We start from the raw sequence: 24206 nt of genomic DNA on the forward strand, positions 1-24206 counted from the left end.
TTCTTTGAATAAAGTAGGCCTAATGCAAGGTTTTCTATCTTTGCTAGTATTATTCTTTTCCCTAAACTATATGTAAAAATGTCTGAAACTTCTTCAGAATTATTTGTACTTTTACATGATATGTGATTTTCCATCTTAACTTCATAATACTCCCAGTTGTATAAATTGTATAGAGTTAAAATAGTGAGTTTCCAGAATTATTCAAAATCTGTAGCTCCAAATCAGAAATCGTAGAATCCTGCTCGACCACTCAAGTTATTGGAAATCCTATTGTATTATATTTTATAGAGAATGCTTTTTCTCGAAAAACCCGAGGTTCTCGAAATAAAATGGAAAAATTGAGAAAAATAGGGGGTTTTGGTGGTTTTTAGGGGTGAAGCCACCCTCTGGCATATCAGCGAATTCAGCGCCTCAAATATATATGAAACTTTTGGGGTTGTTTCCTGGAAAATGTCCATTTGACTGTACTATATTCTAGTTGACAAAAAATGTGTCTTTCATGGGAATCCTGCTGGCCTGCCAGACCTGAGGTTTTGAGCTCCAAACAAGTGACAGAGAGAATGGAGCAAGGACTCAAAGTAGCTATGATATGCAGCAAAAACTGTATCTCAAGCTAACCCAGCTAAGCTGCATACCCTTCTAATCCTTGAAATAGAATAGGCTCCTGTATTGAGTCTCTTCAATAGAGCTACAGCATGTTTTAACCATGAAAGGCACATATCCATTGAAACACCCAAATATTTGGCGGACTCAGAGGGTCCACCCTACCTTCTTCACTTCACTATGTTCTGACACACTTAAATAAATGTATCACTATTCAACACTCTCATCTACCTTCTACCTTCGTTACAACACTATGTTTTGGCTAAACGCATAGTGAAGAGGTAGAGGTAGAGGGAGAGGTCACGGTCAAGGTCGAGATGGAGGTATCTCAATGTGTAGTGACAGCTGTCAGCTGTCACTTGATTTAGTTTGACACATGTTAAATACGTTTTTGTATCCAAGACAAATAAAGTTTAGTTTTGAGTTTATGGCTCTCAAGTATTGAAGCATTTCTTCATGGTGTCAGAAGTGTTAGAAAAATGGGACCAAAAAATAGAAACCAATTAAGAAATGTAGAAGTTGAGAAAAGAGAGCAAGAAGAGTTTGAAGGGTCGGTAGCTCAGTTTCAAGTTGCCACTGCAGAGGCTTTCAATTTTCGGGAGCCTCAAGGATGGTCCACATGGATCACACGGTTTGAACGATTCACAAGTGCTTCAAACTTGTCAAGTAAGTCTGAACGATGCCAGGTACATTTACTTAAATATACTCTTGGTGAAGAAGGTGAAGATTTATTGAAATATTTTAGACTGATGGAGGAGGAAGCAGGTTGTTACGAGATAGTTGAAGGGAAATTCGAAGCATATTTTGGATTTAAAAATAACGTAGTGTATGAAAGAGCAAAATTTTTTAAACGAAGACAGTCGGGAGAACTAGTGGACTCATTTGTGAATGGTTTACATTAATTGGCTGAAGGATGAAATTTTGGAAACTTGCGAGAGGAATTAATTAGACATTATTGTTATTGGGGCTGTGAGAAACAAGGTGTCAGGAAGATTACAGTTGGATGATTCTCTGACATTGGAAAGAGCAATTAGCAGGGTTAGGCAGGCGGAAAGTATCAGGAAACAGCAGGCAGTTTTGCGGGACCATTTATATCATTATGGCTTTCAATTTTCGGGAGCCTGTATGACCATGTATGTCAACCAGGATATCAATGTAGTAGCAAACAGTCAGAATGCCAAACCAACTAGTCAGTCAGTCTCCTAAGATTTACAAATACTATGAAGTGGAAATGTTACAAATGTGGATTTTCACATGATCAGAATGGTAAGTTTCCAGCCTCAGCGAGTCATTGTTTTAAATGCAATGTAGTTGGTCATTTTGGTTGTGTATGTAAGCAAGGACCAAGACCAAATGTTAGGGAAGTAGAGACTGATAACCAAAAACCTGCAGAATCCTACTTAGAAGAGCTGACGATAGATCAACTTCAATCCCAGGACCCATGGAGGCTCTCTGCTATAATTGGCAAACATCAGGTAATTCAAGCTGGATACAGGAGCAGATGTATCAGTCATTGGATCATTCCTATGCAAATCTTTAGGACTAAAGGTGAAACCTTGCACCTTGCCTCTTCATGGAGCAAACATAACTGTTTTGCAGGTTGAAGGGGTTGCCACTGCCGAAATAAAAAAATAAAAGTCAATAATGGAATATTTGTATGTTTTATCTGACCACCATATTCCACTACTTAGTAGAAGGGCTATTTCAACTTCTAAATTACTTGACTAGGAACTACTAGTGTCAACTTTCTTGGCCATGAAATAAAAATGGGACTATTAGACCAGACAAAGATAAAACAGATGCTATAAAGAAATTACCAGTTCCTACTACTGTGTCACAATAAATTGCGACAAATAGAATAGAATGACTTTTTTATTTGTTGACGTGGCGAAGCTTAGACAGTAATGTCCACTCTACCACTTAACCACGTCGTTAGCAAAAAATAGAATACAAAATATGCAGAGATAATAAACAAAATAAAAGCAAGAAATGACAATAAAATGTAATGAATATGAGACTTCAATATTGAATAATAAAAGTCTTAAAAAATAAGTTTCTTTTCAATAAACTTCAATGCTGAAAGAGAAAGTGAAAAATAAATTAAAACAAATGAATAGAAAAGCCACTGAAGAATTAATACAGTAAGAATTGGAATCAAAGATGAATTTGTTGATTTCATGTATTGTGAATATGGATTTGAGGGAAAAACCTGTGTACACCTAATAATATTCAATACGTGGGAAAGAGAATAAAGGAAAGTGGGGAAAAAACAGATAGCAAATAAGAAGATTTTGAATAAGAAAAGCTTTGAAAAGAAAGAGGATAGATAAGTAATAACTTAATCAATACATCTTTTTGAGAATTGAAATAGATACAGAATTGCAATCCAATACGTTTTGCAGAATTAAATGTTTTATAGACAAGGAAAGAAAAACTGCAAAGCGAAAAAAATAGAAATTTGAAGTACAAGCACACACGCAGACATTCAACATTCACACTCATAAGCATCCAATGAGGATATTGATAACTTAAAGGCTGTGCAAAGGCTAAAAATAAACTTTCTACTGGTGATATTTTTCAAAGTTTTTCGATTTGTATACTATCAAGCTATCAAAATGAAAAAGTTTTCTCAGGAAAACATTTTTTTCCGATCATTACTTTTTGAGATATGAGCGCCTAAAGTTTAAATTTTTGGGAGAGAACATTTCAAATTTGGTAAGAAATAAATCCATGAAATTTAGAGAATAGATTCTTTCCTAAAACAAACATTTTCTGAAGATATCAATTCTTGAGAAAGTTATTTAATTTACCAAAAATGAGCAAAAATAACTCAACAAAAAGTTATTTTATCTTCAGAAAATTTTTGTTTTACTAGATCAACAATACCATGAAGAATCTATTCCCTAAATCTCATGGATTTATCTCTTACCGAATTTTAAATGTTCTGTCCCAAAAATTTAAACTTTAGGCGCTCATATCTCAAAAAGGAATGATCGGAAAAAAATGTTTTCCTGAGAAAAATTTTGATATCTTGATAGTATACAAATCGAAAAACTTTGAAAAATATCACCAGTAGAAAGTTTATTTTTAGCCTTTGCACAGCCTTAAAGTTATCAATATCAAGCCCCGTCTACCAACTCAAACAAGCCCACCGCCACCCAACAGCCAACCAACAACTGCAGGCGCGAACCAAGCCCCACCACGGCACCACCCAACAACTTAATATTGTCTGGCAATGCACTCCACAATCAAACTGCCTTCACCAAAAATGATCTATTGTAAATCACTGTCCTGTGTTGTGGTGTAACCAGAGAAGTGGCATCATTCCGGGTCATCATAGTGCTAATTTGTGCTAGGTGAACAAAATTACAACAAATATAAGATGGCAGCTTGGTTTTTAGAACCTTATTTGTCAACATTATCACATGGAAATCTCTTGAAACACTCTACCTCAAGACTGAAGCTTGATCATAAAAAGAAGAAACAAATGAATAGACAAGATATCGAAGAAAATTAATACAGTATGAATTGGAATCGAAGATGAATAAGATGAATTTGTTGATTACATAAAAAAATGACTAATATGTTCAAGCTGGACCTTTCCCTATTTCATATCGTCTTAGGCCATACACAAATCTCAGACAATAGTTTTGAGCTGTTTGCAGCTTTGCAGATCCACACTTAAATCACAACATGCCACATCAGCATAAGAAAAATGAGGGAAAATCAATGTTTTCACCAGCATGAGCTTCATATTCAGTAGAATACCGTCGCCAACCCTCTTCAGAGTATGAACGCCAGCAAAAACCTACCTACAAACTGACTGCACCTGCTCATTCCACTTTAATGAGGGAACTTCAAATGCTGGGAATAGTAAATTATTTGATGAAAATTTTACCTGGGCTGGTTGACCTTAAAGCCCCTCTAAGTGTGGTTTTGAAGAAAGATATAGTTTGGACCTGGGGAACAGCACAATAAAAAGCATGGGAGTAATTTCTTCACAATGAAAAACAAATACATGTTGTGTTATAGGGCGCCCGCATTGTGAGAAGATCGAGGTAAACCGTACAATAAACCCCTATCTAATTGACCATGCGAGCGCCCCATAACACAACATGTATTTCTTACATTGAGTTACCTCCAGGGAGAGATAACTCGAGGGAAAAGACGAGAAACTGTAAAGAGATGTTACTGTATCTGCTGTATGAATGGCTTAGATAACTGGCTGTTCAATTTCATGCAGTATCCAATCTATTTTAAATTTTACCTGGGGTAAAATATGGGCTAAGCTGGGCTTAGGGGGGTGCATATAAAACAAATTTAAACTCTATACTTATTGCACAAAAAAGATTGATTCGAATGATGACATCATTACATAGGAGAGCTCATTCATTTCCCTACTTCCAGGCCTTGGATATATTGCCTTTAAGGCATTTATATATTTTCAGGGTCTTGAGAATATTCTTTTTAAGAAGTGGTCAGATTACAGGGAATGCCTTAGTTTTCTCAAACAGATTGAGAGACAGAAATTTGGTTGTTCTTGCAAACCCTACATGTGAAGCCTTCAAACGGTTTTACGATTACAGTGCTCCAAATTCCTTTAATAAGTTACCTCTACATATTACATCCACGGGCTCACTGATAACATTTTTGAAGAAATTGAAACACTTTTTATTCAATTTTGATTTTGATGAGATTGAGGAGTTCTTTTTCACGTGAATTCTTTTTTTACATTCTTTTGAGAATTTCTACTATTGCTTCCCAGGGTTCTAACAATTTTTCTGTCTCGGAATTTTTATTTTTTTTTCATTAATATATTATGACTTTAGTTCATATATTAATATATAAGTCCTCAAATTCTTCTTTATTCATTTTCCTAGGATTGTATTACACTTTTTGGTTTCTATAAATAACTTCTGTAATGTTCACTCCTTTCAATTCATTTTCTGTGAATAGACAAAGATTTTCTGTTAATTTTTTTTTTCGAGGCTTCTGTCTCTTGCAAAGGTCAAATAGTTTAATTTTCAGAGTAGGTAACTTCAACTCAGCTAATAGCTTATGAAGTACCTTAATCATAACTCTGACGCTACTTAATGGTTTTGTTAGTTTTTAATTATTTTCATTTATATAAATAGAATTAGAAGATGATATTCTATTATGTATTTTAGTTTTTTATTTTTTGAAAATTATTGTACTAATTTGTTAAGTTCATTTACTTTTGTTTGTAAATTGTCAGTGTTATGAATAAATTTCAATTTCAATATTTGGTGAGCTCAAATACACTGATAGTTCACGTAGTTTAAAATAAATTACTAAGAATACTTAGTGATTAATTAGCTGGTTAGAGATTGTTGTAAAGTCAGCTGGGGGTGCTGAAGTTCCAGTTTAATGTTGTATTCAACCTTTTTGGATGCTGAAATGCACTGAAAGTTCATGTAGTTTAAATAAATTTCTTAGAAAACTTGGTGATGAATTAGCTGGTTTGTAGAGATTGTTGTAGTCATCTTTAGGGGTGCTGAGGTTTTAGTTTCATGCTGCATGTGAAGTCCTCTAGGGGTGCTGATGTTTCTGTTTCATGCTGTATTTAATCTATTTGGTGAGCTGAAATGCACGGACATTTCAAGTAGTTTAAATAATTGAATTACTAAGAAAGCTGGTTATAGATTGTTGTGAAGTCATCCAAAGGTGCTGAGTGCTCATGTGCCAAGGACTTCCCTTAATCATGCTAACGTTTAAGAATTCAGATGGCATTGAAAAATACATGACATACAGTGCATATGCTACATGCAAGTGAAGATTGAAGCTCTCCGAATTACACAAATTATATCTCAGTGTAAGAAATGACAGCAGTACAGACATACATGAATTATTGTCGAAAAACGACATAGGAAAAGCCATATTTAACAAATGTGCTGGCAAACATTTGAATGTAGATTGAACCAAGGCTAGGACTACTCGAATGCCTGAATGCTACAATTGTGGGGAGCTCACCTTGCAACTATAGATTTTATCAAGGCTAGGACTGAACAAATGCCTGAATGCTACAATTGTGGGGAGCCCACCTTGCAACTATAGATTGAACCAAGGCTAGGACGACTCAAATGCTTAAATACTACAATTGTGGTGAAGCCCACCCTGCAACTATAGATTGCATCAAGGCTAGGACTACTCAAATGCCTGAATGCTACAATTGTAGGGAGCCCACCTTGCAACTATAGATTGCACCAAGGCTAGGACTACTCAAATGCCTGAATGCTACAATTGTAGGGAGCCCACTTTGTAACTATAGATTGCACCGAGGCTAGGACTACTCAAATGCCTGAATGCTACAATTGTGGGGAGCCCACCCTGCAACTATAGATTGCACCAAGGCTAGGACTACTCAAATGCCTGAATGCTACAATTGTAGGGAGCCCACCTTGCAACTATAGATTACATCAAGGCTAGGACTACTCAAATGCTCAAATATTACAATTGTGGGGAGCCCACCTTGCAACTATAGATTGCATAAAGGCTAGGACTACTCAAATGCCTGAATGCTACAATTGTAGGGAGCCCACCTTGCAACTATAGATTGCACCAAGACAAGGACTACTCAAATGCCTGAATGCTACAATTGTGGGAAGCCCACCTTGCAACTATAGATTGCACCAAGGCAAGGACTACTCAAATGCCTGAATGCTACAATTGTGGGGAGCCCACCTTGCAACTATAGATTGCATCAAGGCTAGGACTACTCAAATGCTCAAATACTACAATAGTGTTGAAGACTACCCTGCAACTATAGATAACACCAAGGCTAGGACTACTCGAATGCTAGAATATTGTAGAGAAGCCCACCCTACAAATATAGATAGTACCAAGGCTAGGGCTACTCAAATGCTACAATTGTGGTGAAGCCCACCCTGCAAATATGGATTGCACCAAGGCTAGGACTACTCAAATGCTCGAATACTATAATTGTGTAATGAAGCCCACCTTGCAACTATAGATTTTATCAAGGCTAGGACTACTCAAATGACTACAATTGTGGTGAAGCCCACCCTTCATTATAGATATCACCAAGGTTAGGAATACAGAAATGCTCAAATACTACAATTGTGGTGAAGCCCACACTGCAACTATTGATTTCATCAAGGCTAGGACTACTCAAATGCTCCAATGCTACAATTTTGGTGAAGCCCACCTTGCAACTACTGATTTAATCAAGGCTAGGTCTACTCAAATGCACGAATGCTACAATAGTGTTGAAGACCACCCTGCAACTATGGATTGCACCAAGGCTAGGACTACTAAATGCTCGAATGCTAGAATATTTTAGAGAAGCCCACCCTACAAATATAAATTGTAACAAGGCTAGGGCTACTCAAATGCTACAATTCTGGTGAAGCCCTCCCTGCAATTATAGATTGCACCAAGGCTAGGACTACTCAAATGCTTAAATACTACAATTGTGGTGAAGCCCACCCTGCATTATAGATATCACCAAGGTTACGAATAAACAAATGCTCAAATACTGTGGTGGAATTGGTGCCAAATTGTGGTGGAACCCACACTGCAACTATAGATTTTATCAGGGCTAGGACTACTCAATTGCTTAAATACTACAATAGTGTTGAAGACCACCCTGCAACTTTAGATTACACCATGGCTAGGACTACTCAGATGCTCGTATGCTACAATTCCGGTGAAGCCTACCCTGCAATTATAGATTGCACCATGGCTAGGACTACTCAAATGCTCGAATGCTAGAATATTTTAGTGAAGCCCACCCTGCATTATTGATTGCACCAAGGCTAGGACTACTCAAATGCTATTATTGTGTAATGAAGCCCACCCTGCAACTATAGATTTTATGAAGGCTAGGACTACTCAAATGCTCAAATACTACAATTGTCGTGAAGCCCACCCTGCAACTATAGATTGAACCAAGGCTAGGACTACTCAGATGCTCAAATGTTACAATTCTGGTGAGGCTTACCCTGCAAACAATCGGGGTTCTCCAGTTGCCGAAGTACTACAAAGAAGGGATAATCTGAATAAGAATAAAATCCAACATTCTCAATCTAAAGTAAACGCAAGTAAGAGAATTGTTTACTAAGTTTCAAGTCACAAAAACGAATACGGTTAGACCCAAAGAAGCAGGCCAAATAGTATAGATGGATCATACATTATTTCAGAGATATTAAGAGATAATGATCAAGCTGGGTATTTTCTCAAAAATGCTCGATATTTTAGAATTGGCTTAAAAAAATCCAATACAAGAAAATATTAGAGCATATGTGTTATAGAACTATGTGATGTGGAGATTTTAGTGCTAAGCATGTAGATTGAGGTTCATGGTTAGGAAAAGAATTGAGAGATGCTATAAATGAATCAGGATGCACTTACCATTCTTCGATGAGTCCTACTTATACGGATAGTATACTACTTACGGATAAAATTCCATATCATCTTGGCTTTTCTATATTGAAGAGAATACCTAGTAATTTCATCCACATTGAGGAGAATTTCGATTAAAGCCCAGATCATTCTGCTGTAGTGCTCACAATTAGTGAAAAATTAATTCAAAAGCAATCTAAACTTACACTTGTCAATAATACTACAGATTGAAGAAGTTTTCGATTCCATTTAGATAATGAAATAGACTTCAATGTTCAATTGAGGATCAAACAACAGTCAAGAAGAAGGTGACATGTTTATCACTTTAATTCTAAAAGCAGGATGGCCTAATACAAGAGAGCGTACTCATCGGACAGCAGGAGTAAACTATCCAAGAGAGATAAAAGATCCAGCGATACAGAAAATAAATTCTTCAAATAACATACATATCTGTATGTTACTAGATGTATAATTATTGACAAAATTTATCAATACTTATGAATATTCTTATTATAAATGTTTAAAAGAGCTTAGAATTGGTTTGATTTAGTAGGTGCTTGAGGAAAGATACGATAATCTGTATTTAAAGTAAAGAGATTTTAGGCCTTCGATAAAGTTGGGCATGAAGGATTTTTGAAAAAAACTCAACATATTTCTACCAAAAATTATGTAGAGTTACTTCCTTCTTAGAGTGGCCACTAACGACAGGACAAGTGTGTTGAACAATCGTCATACATTGTTGTGTCATCACAGCGAAAAGCTTTGATCAAAATTTTTGAGGTTAGTTTTTTGTAATTTATATTTTTTGTTGTTTATTTTTTTCACTACCGTACTCTATTTGAGATTGAATTATTTTTGTATCATTACAATTTTTAATTTTGCAGTGGGCTTATTTATTAATTGTTATTGGTTGTTTATTCTATGTTAGAAGCCTCTCGCTGATGACAATACATGCATGATGAACATGGGTGTGTGTACATGATGAACATGGTTGTGTGCATGATGAACATGTGTATGTGAACACAATGTTCATCATGCATATCCTGTCGTTAGTGGTCAGGCTTTCATTGCAAATAGAACATTTACAGTATAGCAGAATGATAATTTTTCAAACCTGAGAGAAATCAGTGCTGGATTACCTCGTCAATCCACCCTATCTGTAACAAACAAGATCATTATATACAACCATAAATTAAACCCATTTTTGGTGTATGAGATCCTACTTTGGGCATGTACCTATAAAATTTATGATATAGAGATTTCAAAATAAAGTATTGAGGAATAAATGGTCAACGCTCGTTGATGCATCAGAAACAGTGACTTGCATAGAGATCTGCGCATTCCATTTGTGTCCAGTGAGATGAGTAGATTTTTCATGCGACATGAGACGAGAATCCACCCTGAGGCAAGCCAACTTTTACACAATGAAGATCTTACTAGGAGGCTGAAGAGAAGAAAGCCTTTTGAACTAGTTTAAAATCAATTCGTGATCGTGTGTGTATGCAGACTATATCATTTTTACTGCTCTCAAAATTTTTAGTCTTTAATTCATCTATTTCACATTTTATTTTGTATTCAACTATTATACATATTAGTTGAGTTTTAGCTCTAAATTTCATTATCATTGACTTTTTTCATAGGCATAGTTTTGAATCTCTATTCAAAATTAATTTTTGTAAAAATTTATTTTGTATTAGTTTTTTAATTTTTTGTAAAAATTTATTTGTTTAGATTTTCTGTTCATTTTTCTAATTTATTATCTTGATTTTGTTAGCATTCTATTAATTTGTATGAAATGTAAAGGGTTGTGTGGCAGAGAGGACTTGGAGTCGTAACTCCGCCCTTAATAAAGGCAATTAATCAATCAATCTCAGAATTACTTGGATCAGTTACTTGGGTTGGATGAACTGAAGTTTTATAGTTTTTCATAGATTCATAGTGAAATGAAAATTAATGGTTAGTCTGTTGAGACTAGTTTTAATGACAATCGATATAAAAAAAAATTATGAAAAGTGGCTGGCTCTGCTGTGACACTGAAATGTTAAGATTCATTCACCTGCCACTCCTGTTGGATGGGTGAAGAGCCGAATCAGCTAATATAATTTTTAAGCATTGTATGCTTAACATGTATGCTATTCGTACATATGATTGTACGAATACATAAATAAATATCTTTCCCATCACCCTCGCTACAAATGATGACATCACTCTCATGATAAATGCCCTTCATCGGTGTAGAGACGATATCTAGAAATTTTGTAATTCATCCCCAAGCTTGTGTAAAGATATTTCCATCCACCCTTACTAAAGTAAATCAGTTGGTTTTTATATGTCTTAGTGACGGACATAAACACCATTTATTTGTTATTTTGGTTCTTCCCTTACCACGTGATACTGAGAAGCAGATATCAGCTGCATCTTCTAAGACAGAACACATCTTACACACAGTCGGCCAGGTTAGCACAAGCTAAAAACTCATGTGGACATCATACGCCATAAATATAAGTTTGAGATGAAGATGAGATGAGATGAATCGTGAAGTTGTTATTATGTCGTATTTGCACCCATTGGCAGCCATATTGAACAAGAAACATTCATTATGACTCATTTTCAGCATAGAGTAAGGAAACTATATTCTAGAGTAAGGATTATTTCGTTCATCTCTGGTTTCAGTGAATGTTTTGTATATGATTTGTTTATGTGAAGCCCTTATTTATTATAAATAAATCTATCTGAAACTGTGGCCCGGTTAATGGTCCATTAGATTTAATAAGTGTCCTAAAGTCCGGGCCTTAGTCTTTCATTTAGAAACTATCCTTAGAGCAATAATTGAGAGGTAATTATGTATCAATTTATTATTATAGGGTCTCTTCCGTTTGCTAACGTCCTAGTCTTATGCTTGGGTAATATAAAGGTTTATGATGAGATATAACACACCTGCAATATTGTAATAGTGCGTAACGAACCACTGGTTATAGTGATTTTGAAGCTCGTAATTGTCAGTTAGTGGAGCTGGTCTCAAGCAGCCACCCATCCAACGGGAGAGCCGAGAGCACGATGATTGATGATTGTATGCACAGTTTCAACGACGCACCTGCAGAGTAATGACAGAGTTTACTAAAGTAATAGTCAATTCTTCAGCTACCTTTAGTAGAACACCTCGGCTTTTTGTAACAGGCTCAGTGTTCAGTCAGTCCTAGTAGAAATCATTGAGTACAGTCGCAAACCCTATCACGTATTAGTCATCGTTATTAATAATTATTATCATCGATCATCTGAAAGACTAAAACTAAACCTATTTTAGACATCGTGAAAATCGTTACCAGTTTGTTGTTGATACAGTAGAACCCCTATAATTCGTAGTTGACGGCGGGACCAAGAGTTTACTGCGATTTATGAAGTGTACGAATTATAGAGGCTATGGAGGGAGAGGATGATGATGATGATGATGATCCTCTCCCTCCATAGCCTCTATAATTCTGAAAAACGTGAATCAATTTACTCACTATTGATTCAATTCATTATCTATAGACAATATCATAGAATACATTTTTATTTTTCAGGGAGGACTTATTGTTCCCAGAAGAACCAAGAAAATCAATTTTGAAACGTGATTCTGCATCTTTTGAAGAGACTGGCAGCTTTAAGGTAAGATCTAAAAATCAAACTTGAAAAATTCAGCTAAGATTTATTCAAGTATAACTCATATTCAATAGATTGATTTATAACCAATTTGAATCAATTATGCAACATCTAAAGGTTGGTTTTTGTATATAGTTCGACGGAACCCTTATTCTTTTCGAGTGGCTGTAGTAAATATATTCATTTCCCATGTACATGTAGATTGTTGAATTCAACATCCTTTTCATGGTTACAATTTATTACTATGCATGTGTCTAATCGACTCGCTGTTATATTTATATGGTTTTGAAGTGTTGAGAACGTGTAGTGAGCTGTTACATCGTTGCTTAAAGATTGTTTATTGTAATGATAGAAACTTTTGATATTTGAACTTATGAGTAGTAGCAGTAGCATTTTGTGATTACCAACCTCAAACTTAATAAGCCTCAATACTTGTTACCAAAATATGCAGCTGATATCAAATCTCCTTGGTCGATAATATTGTCTGCAAACTCGAAAAATACTTCATTCAAATCCTCTTCCGCAGACTATAAACTCTAGTTTATCAATACCGAGAATGTAAAGATAGAGACAATAACTTCTCAGTGACGGTAAAGGTAAGTGAACTTGAAACATATTCTCAGAAAATATGCTTGTTACAAAGTTGTCCCTCGCAATCAACAGGACAATCACTTTTGATTATTTTCATATCAAGTTTAACTTTTGAATGAATTTTTTTGAAATGTGTATGACATTCTATTCCACTATTGATCTACAATACTGTTCCATTAACATTCATTTTCTCTGTTCACAGTCTGTGGAAAACGGAGATCCTAGACGGAGTAAAAGTTTTGAAGAAAGAGAAGAAGAGTATGAGAAAGTGCGAAGACGAATCTTCAATCGAAATGAAGTGAGTGTGCATCTTCAATTTTCATAAATTCTTGAAACAAAATATTATTGATATTATTTTTTTTATTGATATTATAATTATTGATAGAAGAATACACTCTTTTAAAGCCTCGGGCGCTAGTGGCTAAGAAATTCGTTTCACAGGCGAGAGGCATAGAGTGGTATATTAAGTTGCATAGAGTGACTTGGAGTGCCGCAAACAACACATGAATAGCTTAAGTCAATTTCATACGATTTCCTCGCTAAAATCGATAGACTTGCATGTTACAAAAATAGTCTCTATAGAAATCGCAGACATTTTCTGAGCTTGTTAATTAGTTAGTATAAGATGTTCAGCTCTGTTGCAATAAATGAGGATACAAGAATACACTAAGTTAGTTAGGTGAAAGATATCTGGTCGTTTGCTACCAGTGATTTGGCACCCAACATTTAAAGTTAAATAAAAAGTGATTACTTTACCAGTAATGATTAATTTTGACTAGTGATTGATTTTCTTGGTTCTTCTGGAAACAATACTTCTTTCCTGAAAAAGAAAATTGTATTCTATGATATTGTTTATAAATATCATGAATAAAATAGAAATGAAATAATTAGTGAGATTTGATTATTGGAGAATTGATTCCCGTTTTTCAATGGCCATTCAAACGGAATATTTTTCCCAACGGTGATACACTCATGAGATATGATAAGGGATGAAGATGTTGATCAATTTGAATTCAGAGAATATGAGTGATTTAATTTGTCAGGTTTGATCAATAATACTCATCAGACATTGAGTGAAATTTTGTAGAGTAGCCTACAGAGCTAGCCTGAAGTCTAATCATCTTAGCTGGAAACTTTGTTTTTGGTTAGTTTGTCATGTTATAAAACGACACAACTGACAAGCTTCACTCACAATACTGTGAAAAGTAAGCCACCTGAAAGGATCCATATAATATTTAAATGTCATGTCAAGTGGGATTGAGATTTACTGGTTTGAGGGCCATAAGTTTTAAAGGTTGCACAGCAGGCCTACGATTCTTCAGTCTTGCTAAGCTAAGGTCTGGTATGTGAATCAACCCTATATATATATATAATCTTGTAACAAATAAACCTAAATATTCCAGTTGCCTATAGGTTATAAAATAGGTAGTTTAAATCTAGGGTTGATTCACAACAAATAAACCTAATACATTTATTTATTTATTTATCTATTTATAAACGATTCTTAGGAACGTTCCTAGCAAAGTAAGGTTTGGTTACCTTGCGACTAGAATCGTTCGGATTGTTCTAGGTTCATTACTGAATGTCTAGAATCGTTATTCGTTCAGCACAGCCAAATTATTTCTTATAAATAATGTTATTAGGGCAGCGTTTATAACCACGTCCCTCAGTTGACAAGGGAGGGTCTCAGTTCATCACGGGCCTATTTTGATCATTTCCTTAGAAACTGAAACAAGTGGGAAGTTGAGCCGTTCTGTTCGTTGAATGTTACCGCATCACGACATAACCTAAAAGGTTATGATTAATTATTTTAAGATAGAAGGGTAGTTTGAGGGGTTATTTCTTTGTTATTTAATGGTAATATACTGGTATCATTCGAAATATAATATGACTGTATCTATTGGACTTTCTGAAAGAAACAGTAACTTGATGAACTGAGATATCGACAAAATGAGACTGAACTAATTCGTGATCAACTCGTGATGACGTGAATGTCACCAGTTAAATAATGTTTTATGTCATTATAAGCTACTATGAAAATAAATAGGCAATGCACACTGCTTATTTTAATTAAATATTACTTTTTGTTTGCTTCATAATGTTTTGTATTGTCGATGTTTTTATACTAAGACATTGACGTTGTTATGTTTTCGTTTCTCTAATAAAAAAGATTCACTAATTTAATAGTTCAACCTAACTGTTACATGTTACAAGTATTACAGCTTTGGAGTATAGGCCAACTTCAATACGTATTAAAATATATTAGACAGATTAGAGACCACTCTATAATTTCTACTAGTATAATTTCTCTGTATCATAAAACATTATGATATTTACACCTTCAAAATCAAATCAAATTGTTTGATGTTAAAATACATGTATAACAAGTAGGTTATTAAGATCAATGCACTAACTAACCTATGTTAATAATTAAATAGTAATGTAACGTATAGTAAAGTAGTTGAGTGTAACGCGTTTCAAAAACTGAAACCAAAATACCTAAAATCTATTATCCGATTCAAAATCTCTTGAACTGTAATGCTTTGTGTGCAAATCCTTCAAATATTTTTATATCTCTCCGTAACTCAAAAAAATTTATGAATTCTAGTAAACAGTTACAGTTTAGGCTACAAGTACTGCCGGTTCAGCTGTGAACACATTTAATTTGGGCTATTGTTTATTTCCAGTGAAGCCTATTAGTGAGTAGGCCATGAACATCCTTTGAGAAAGCTACTAACATTCCATTATTATTTCTATAAAACGTATCGTTTTATGATTATGCAGATTGCATATAATATTTAACCTGTCATTTATTAACGTCTTTTTATCTCAATCATGCTTGTCAATACAAGAAAAATAATAAACGCGTAATATTACAGCGGAAACGCATCGAAGGTGATGGTGAAAGTGATTGATTGAAAATAATTTGAAATGACTCTTCGTAATCTAAACATAATGCAAACAATATTATTCTAGCCTACAGGTGGATATCACATTATACAAAATGGTTAATAGCAAATGTTTAGGCTATAGAAATATCATGCATATTAAGTTGTTACAGACAGTGAAGTGAGGAGGGGAGTAGACGCTACCTGTATGGTATTGATTTTTTGAAGATAGGTTAATAGACGCATTATTCTGTTATAGAATTTGTATCTACAGTTCAAAGTTCAACTCATGGATTTCAATGAAGCTGCTTTCTACTTACATGTCACTCAATGAAATATCATTTGATCCAAGTGTCATCAAAAACTTTCGTCACTAAACTGCTTTTAAATGTGTGCGAAACTGGAATTCCATTATCAGACATTTATCAGATCCTAACCTAAAACGACTCTTATCACATGAACCCATTGATATATATAGTTAGATGACTAAGCTATACCTTCAAGCGTTTGGAAGCATGATGCCTCCTTCATTTCTCGTCGCCATTGAATATCGGGCAAGAAGTCAGGCGCCCAGACAGACTTATACGGGAAAACATCGACTTTCATTGCGTTATATCTTTCGACATACTTGATGGATTTCAATATAATTTTTTTTCAACTTTTCGTCATTTCCATTACCATATGATACAATGATTTGTTCATTGAACATTATTTTTAACTCGACCAAACATCTAATTTAGTGAACCTACCTCACTACAGATTTTGATCCATTCTATTAGCAAATGAATCTCATTTTTACAATATTTTCCTATTACTATGTATTTAGAATATGGTAAATAAAACATTTATTATAGAACGCTAATATTACCGTATATTTTATCAGATGGCAAATAATAATAAATTAACCATTATCACAATATTTCGTGAGACTGTTTCTCATTCGTTTTGCAACTTGAGTATAGGTACTAACTATACTCTATACTCCTATATTTAATATAAGATAAAAAATAACTACATATTATAAGAACGGGAAAAATAAAACAAAATTGCTTCAATAAAAAAAGGCTCTTTTTCTACACAGCGAATACAAATACCCGACTTCTTGCCCGAAATTTCTGGTAGCTACACTAGCGCAGTGGCATCATAGCGGACTTTGCTCTTCTTAATCTTATTCTCTATATCAATGCATGAACCTCATGACGGACGCTCTCCCCCACTGCTTCTACGCCCCACTTTACAAAATCATTTTTCGCCAGTAGTCATTTAAAATGGTGATTTACTGGTGACTTTTGTTGGGGACCCCCTGAGATTTGATTTTGAGCCTGATTTTGTGTTTTGTTTTTAAGCTCTCCCCAAGGAGCAGTCTTCGTCTGTTTACATTCTGGTATCTTACAGGGGTGGGACTTGCGCTATGTGCATTTTTCAACAGCTCGTCCTGCTATTTTTCTATTATAGTGAGGTCCACGTTAAAATGGCAGTGGAGAACGATAGGAGAAAAGAGTTGCCTATTCTATGCCTTCCATAGAACAAAGCTGATGCCGGTATATTCGATGTAATATTACCTGTTCATTCTTGTTTAAAAATCAACTATATTTTATTCATCAAGAAAAAATATTTTTCAATGATTAAATGATAAATTTTAATAATTGAGATTAAATATTTTTCAAATAAATTGTATTTCTACATTTTTAAAACACGATCTGGCAACCTCGCAGAGCTAGAAAAGTAAAGTGCTATCACAAGGATAGCAACACCAATGTGAATCAAATACTGCCAATAGAGAACATCACTTCTATTGTATTATGTTGGATTTTTACAGGAATCCGGCTCTTTCGAAGAATTGGGCTCTTATCAGGATGCAAGTTGGGTTAGTCCGGATTCTGAAAACGTGAGCTCGCGCCAACGGACAAATTGCTCAGAAAGGTAAGAAACAGTTACAATTTTTCCATCAATTTTAATCCACCTCATCTATTAGATATCTATGTACAATAGCCAACCATAATGTTCTGTATACTGTCCATAATGTCCATACTGTTCTGTATAATTGTAAATATTTTCATTTTTGACAGGCCTTCGGCAAGACTGCTCAAAGTAGAATCATACGAGTCTCGTGATGCTCTCAGAGCTAATAGTTTGAGGCAAACTGTTTCCAAATCTTACAGCTTTGGGGGATACGATCAGTCGCAGCCCACTACCAGAATACTAACAAAGACAGGTAATTCTTCACATTCCTACAAAAATATTCCCACATTAGACAGTTATTATCTAAGTAGAACCTTTTCCGTTGAATTGACATTGATTCTGAATTTGAGAATATTGATTAGTTGTGTTGCTATGGGACTAGCCTAGCAATAGCTTCACAGCTTCAGCCTCTTTGCTCTTGAGTTGATTCGCGTTCGTTTATTTGTATCATTCCTCATCTCACTATCATTCAACTCTCATTTTTGTGTAGCACAAAAATTAAAATTCCTTATCAATATTTTCTTAGAAACATGAAAAAGATTACACAGTGAAAAATTGCACAAATATTTATTTCATTACTTGGATTATCCATTGTATTTCATTCACTCAATCATATATTAAGACAAACTGTATCACGTGTTTATACTCAGCTGATCAAGGTTGATCCTGGCTATCCTATTGCAATGCAGCTTAGTTCAAGTAAATTAATTGAACAAACAGAACGGAATTTTTTCCTTTGACGAGGAAAGATAGGAACATAAATCATGCTTCGTAAATATCACACTGGAACTGTTGCATTCAAATTCATTTGAAATTTTCAGGTTTTAAAAATTTAGAACATAATTGATCAAACAATAAATAATATTTCATATTGATGAAAGTTTTAAATGATACAAGGCTGTTATTTGGATCCTACAGTGTAGTTTAGCTTTTATATTCATTTAGTACGTTAATTCATTTAATCATTTGCAAGCTACTTTAGGTAAGGTATACTATTATAAAGATGTGCCTATATCACGTCTTCTAAGACTGGCCACTAAAGGTAGAACATGTATGATAATCATACGTATATGTTTACATATACACATACACATACCCGTGCTCATCATCAGTGAGTGGCTTCTAACATAAAATAAACCACTGGAGAGTTACAAATTATAATGATATAAAATAATGAAACCTCAAATAGAGCAGCGAAGAAGAAATAAATAACAAATATTGGAGATACAAAAACCCAACTTCAAATGATTTTGCTCGAAGCGGTTAGCTGTGATCAACGATGTGATGACGACTGAGCATGGATAGCATGGACAGCCCAAGCCCAACCAGTCATTAAATCGGTTGAAACACTTTTGATGGGGTCGCGCAATCTCCTCCCCACACCCTCCTCTTTCGTGCTTTCTCACTTTCACTCTATCTCTCTCACTCTCCCTCTCTCTCTCGCAGTATCCATAACAACTAAATCCTGCAACCCTTCGTCCTACTTATTCCTCACCACTGCACATTTCCTTACCCTCAGCACCTTTATTTATTCTGTGCCTCTGATTATTTTCCGCTCTTCTCTTGTATCTTCTCCCTCCATCACTTCTTTCTATCTCTGTTTCATCATCATTCTCCCTTTCTTTTCTCTCTCTTTCAAGAGAGAAATCGAATATGAACCCCAACCATTTAGGGTTGTGTGACAGAGAGGACCTAGAGTCCTAACTCCGCTCTTAATAATGGCAATTATTCAATTCAATTCTTTGAATTGGTGTAGATCATATACTTATCATAGCTTATACTGAATACTGCGTCTGCACAGCTGGGCTTACCACTAACTTGTATAGTATACTTTCATCTTTATTTTACAATTTTCTTATTTGTATCAACTCTCACTATGCTTAAAGCTGATACTAATATTCTCCTATAGTATACTCTACTTTCATCTTTATTTTGCAATTTTCTTACTTGTATTAACTCTCACTATACTTAAAGCTGATACTAATTCTCCTTCAATTCGGCCATCCGATGCTGATTTTCTACATTAATTATCCGCTTCGCCAGAATCCGATACTTCTCCAATTTATACAAATGTATTGTGATATTTTTCTTTCAATTCCTGGGGATTTTCCAATCAATAAATGATTTAAAAAAATACTGCAATATACAGGGTGTTTTAAAAAGAACTCCCTAGTTTTAGGTATAAATTTAATGTATAAATTGATGAAAAACCACATCAAAAAGTACATACAATGAAAGAGAGACCCTTCAAGTTTTGTTCAACATGGGATCCATTTGTTGCCCTGCACACGTCGAGACGATATTCAAGCTCACCAACATCAGGTGTTATTCCAACCACCGTAACGATTCTTTCCCGTAAATGGTTTATGTCTCGGGTTTTTTCACAAAATTTTTCATGTATGCCCAAGAAAAAGTGCAGAGGCGTAAGTCCGGGATTCGTGAAACTCCAGGCATAAATGTAGGTCAAGAGGCTGAGTCGAGAGTGGCCGGGCGCCCTAGAGGCAGTTTGGCGTCCCCTCTCTTAGCGGAAGGACATACAAAAAGTCCAGGAGTGGAACTCACGTAGGTGACGAGTTTGTAGGTGGAGAGGCCAAAACTCACCACTGCTCAAAGAAGGGTGGCCATACAGGCAAAACTTCTTGGGAGAGGTGAGGTTTCTGACCCTGCAGAGTTTCGGAGGGGCAAAAAGAAAAAACCCAAGAGACCAGTGATGGGTGAAAAACCAGGCACAAATGTGGGTCAAGAGGCTGATCAAGGGTGACTGGGCGCCCTAGTGGCAACTTGGCCGCCCCTTCCTCAGCGGAATGACCTAGGAGTGGAACTCACGTAGGTCACGAGGACTAATCAGTCTGAAGAGACAGCCAAGCATATCACACTGGATTGCGACAAGGATTGCAACCAGGTGATTAATGGAATGTTAGTATAAGGAAAAACTCCTGGTTCTTGTAAAGGACATAGGCGCATAGGGCATAGGGTGGTGGCAAACAATTGGGCCAGCTCTCCCCATCCACCTTCCCGAAAAGCCCGAACTCAACTGAGGGAATTGTTCCCTGGCGCCGTCTCAAGGTCAAGCAGATCTGCTAACTGCAGGGGGACAAAACTTAGACGGTTGCTGAACCAAACACCACAAACTAGAATAGTGTATATCACTTTTTACAGATTCTATGACATATTAAAACTAGGGAGTTCTTTTTCAAACACTCTTTATAACATCAGACAAACAATTGGAGCGTTTGAAAAATACTGACCCGTAGAGAACATTTATACAATTTTCAAAATGGTGCTCATTTATTATCAAATTATTTGAAGTCTTCTTAGTATGAACTAGTCCATATTGAATAAAATAACGATAATCTTACGTCCACTTATTGGAACAGCGGAACTATGATGAAACTAGATTGTTACAGTTTATCAAACTAGTAAACTCTCGTATATTTACTAACAGAACGAGTTAGGTTACTAGTTTCATTCATTACACCAACTAGTTTCTCGTTACCAATCTTAGTATCTTCATTCTTCAAGTTTGCTATTGATACAACAAAAGCTAGTTCCTCATTATATCAATAACTAAGTAGTTGTGACAATTTCAAGTTTTTAATTATTTAACATTCTATATCAGCTTCAATAACCGGCCAGCATAGCCGAGTCGACTATGGCGTTGCACCCTTCAGTCTGCTAGTACTACCTAGTCGCGGGTTCGAATCCCGAAAAATTCCATCGAATTGGCATGGACGTTTGAACATCTGATCAAATTACTCTCGCACTTCCCATTACTCACGCACAAGCAAAAAGCTCATTTGGGCATCATCCACAATAAAAACAAATAATAATGCATACAGATCGTCAAGTTGGCGTGTATTATCATTGTTCTGGTAAATGAGGTTTTTTACTAGATCGATGATGGTGCAACAACCAAAATTAGTGTCTCGCTATTTTAAGTACTGGGTGTTTAAAAAAAATGACCCATCAGTTATATTTTCATTTCAAAAAATGGTGTACACAAACCAATTTTACTTGAAATTACTCACAGAAGTATCAATATTATGATGATGTATTAAGTGTTCTATGTGCCCTCCTTTTGAGGCTCGGACGACATCTAGACGGTAGCCAAATTCATCCCAGACTGTTCGCAAGATGTCTTCTCGGACTGTAGCTACTGCATCAGTTATCCTGGTTTTTAGCTCCTCAATATCAAGTGCTGAGGGAGGAGCATAAACACGATATTCAACGTTGTTTCTCCCTTAGCACTTGATATTGAGGAGCTAAAAACCAGGATAACTGATGCAGTAGCTACAGTACGAGAAAACATACATCTTGCGAACAGCCTGGGATGAATTTGGCTATCGTCTAGATGTCGTCCTAGCCTCAAAATGAGGACACATAGACCACTTATAAATTCATCATCATAAACTTGATTCCTCTGTAAGTAATTTTTTGTAAAATTGGTTTGTGTACAGAATTTTTTAAAAATAAATATAAGTGTTTAAAATGGGGTCATTCTTTTTGAAAAATCCAGTATTTTCACTCAATATGAGTATCTAACAAAATATCAGCTTTCAGACATTTACACAGAAAAATAGTAAAGTGCACGTCTAGTTTTGTACCGATGCAACAAAATATGAAGAAATTCTTCAAATTCAATGGACTCTTCTCCACTAGGAGAGGAAGTATCATCTGTAAGTATGTTATGATCGATAAAGTGATAATAATTTGTTGTTTTTTTTTTGACAGATTCTGGCAGTAGTATGTCATCCAGGTTGAGTCCCTCGAGTTCAGGCTACAAATCGCAATCTCAGCGTTCAGATACAACAACCACTACTAGTGCCACACCTTCCCCTACTGCCACTCCTCATCCACATCTCAATCAGGTACAAATCACATTCAAATTACTGTCTAATATCATAGAGAAAAGATAGATGGTATGGGGCGTTTATGTTACAAATTTCACTGTTGACTCAAGCTGATAGTCCTAGTAGTTGTTTTTGGTGAAGCTATGTGACGCTGGTAGTCTCTCATACTGTGCCGTTCTTACACCTTCACCCTTACAAAACAGTAATAATAGACAGTAGTCGACAGTTATCGGCCTGAGTTAACAAAACATCGGCTTGAAATTTGGAATATAAACGACCTATACCATGGGATATCAACTTGTGCTAACTTTCCTCTATGGTAATTTCTCTACTGTATATGATTTGTGTGGAGGGTGTTCAAAAGAACGAAACATAATTGTGAATACTTATTTTTAATACAAGTTTAAATCATATGCATGGTGAAAATTAGTGTGTAATACGTTGTATGCATTAGTATATGATTTGTACATGAAGTCTGTGTATTTGTGTGGAATGTGTTCAATAGAATGAAAAATAATTTTTAATATTCATTCTGAATACAAGTATAAATCATATATGCTGCATAAATAGTCTGGTACAAATGAAATTAAAATTTCAGTAGAATATGTATAATAGAACCAATTTGTATGAAAATATATCTGCTAGTTCTAATCATTTCAATGGTTCATAAATATAAATAATCCAAGTAGTTCCTGTACATTTATAATCTAATTCTTAATTGTTTTGAATGAGTATAATAGAACAAAAAATATCGATAAATAAGTGCTTTTTGATCAAATCATTTCAATGCTTGATAAAATAGAAACAATCCAAGTAATACCTGCATAAAAATCTTGAGCGCAGGTATATTCGGATTCTTTAATTTCCATTTGTTAACAGGGTAATCCCATACAGAGGGTTCTCAATACATTTATTGTTCATTTACCATAATCCATTCACCTTTCATTCGAAATCAATATCATGTCTCAGGTAGAATATTTTTCTACATTTTACAATAATTTTTTACATTCATAATCCTACAGTCAGAATGTTAAAAGTGCCTTTTCACTTTCAAAGATGACAACCGGAGGCTGTGCTCACATTCGGCGCGTGCAAAGCCTGTTATGGATGTTTTAAAAACGGTAAATTTTGAAATAATATGACATATCTAACTATGTATAAGTATCGGAGTACAGGTCCCTGAGGGATCAGGCTGGAGCTTGAGCTCCTAGGGAGCTTTTTCAGAACTACTTTGGAGTTCGTTCCTCGCCCCGTCTCAGGAAGTACTGGATCCCCCCAGTTGCTGGCG

At 35.3% G+C, this 24206-nt stretch overlaps 1 protein-coding gene across 2 annotated transcripts in view; it reads left to right on the plus strand.

The window, feature by feature from the left end:
- LOC111044901 (cAMP-regulated phosphoprotein 21) overlaps positions 1–24206 on the plus strand; it is a 182091-nt gene that overhangs the window by 98512 nt on the left and 59373 nt on the right. For both annotated transcript variants that reach the window (XM_039442476.1, XM_039442475.1), the window contains 5 exons: positions 12549–12633; positions 13421–13516; positions 17926–18029; positions 18176–18321; positions 22800–22936. In XM_039442476.1, the coding sequence (XP_039298410.1) occupies positions 12549–12633; positions 13421–13516; positions 17926–18029; positions 18176–18321; positions 22800–22936 (568 nt within the window). The remainder of the gene's footprint in view (positions 1–12548; positions 12634–13420; positions 13517–17925; positions 18030–18175; positions 18322–22799; positions 22937–24206) is intronic.

Source organism: Nilaparvata lugens, chromosome X (assembly GCF_014356525.2).
Source record: "Nilaparvata lugens isolate BPH chromosome X, ASM1435652v1, whole genome shotgun sequence".
Lineage (NCBI taxonomy): Eukaryota > Metazoa > Arthropoda > Insecta > Hemiptera > Delphacidae > Nilaparvata > Nilaparvata lugens.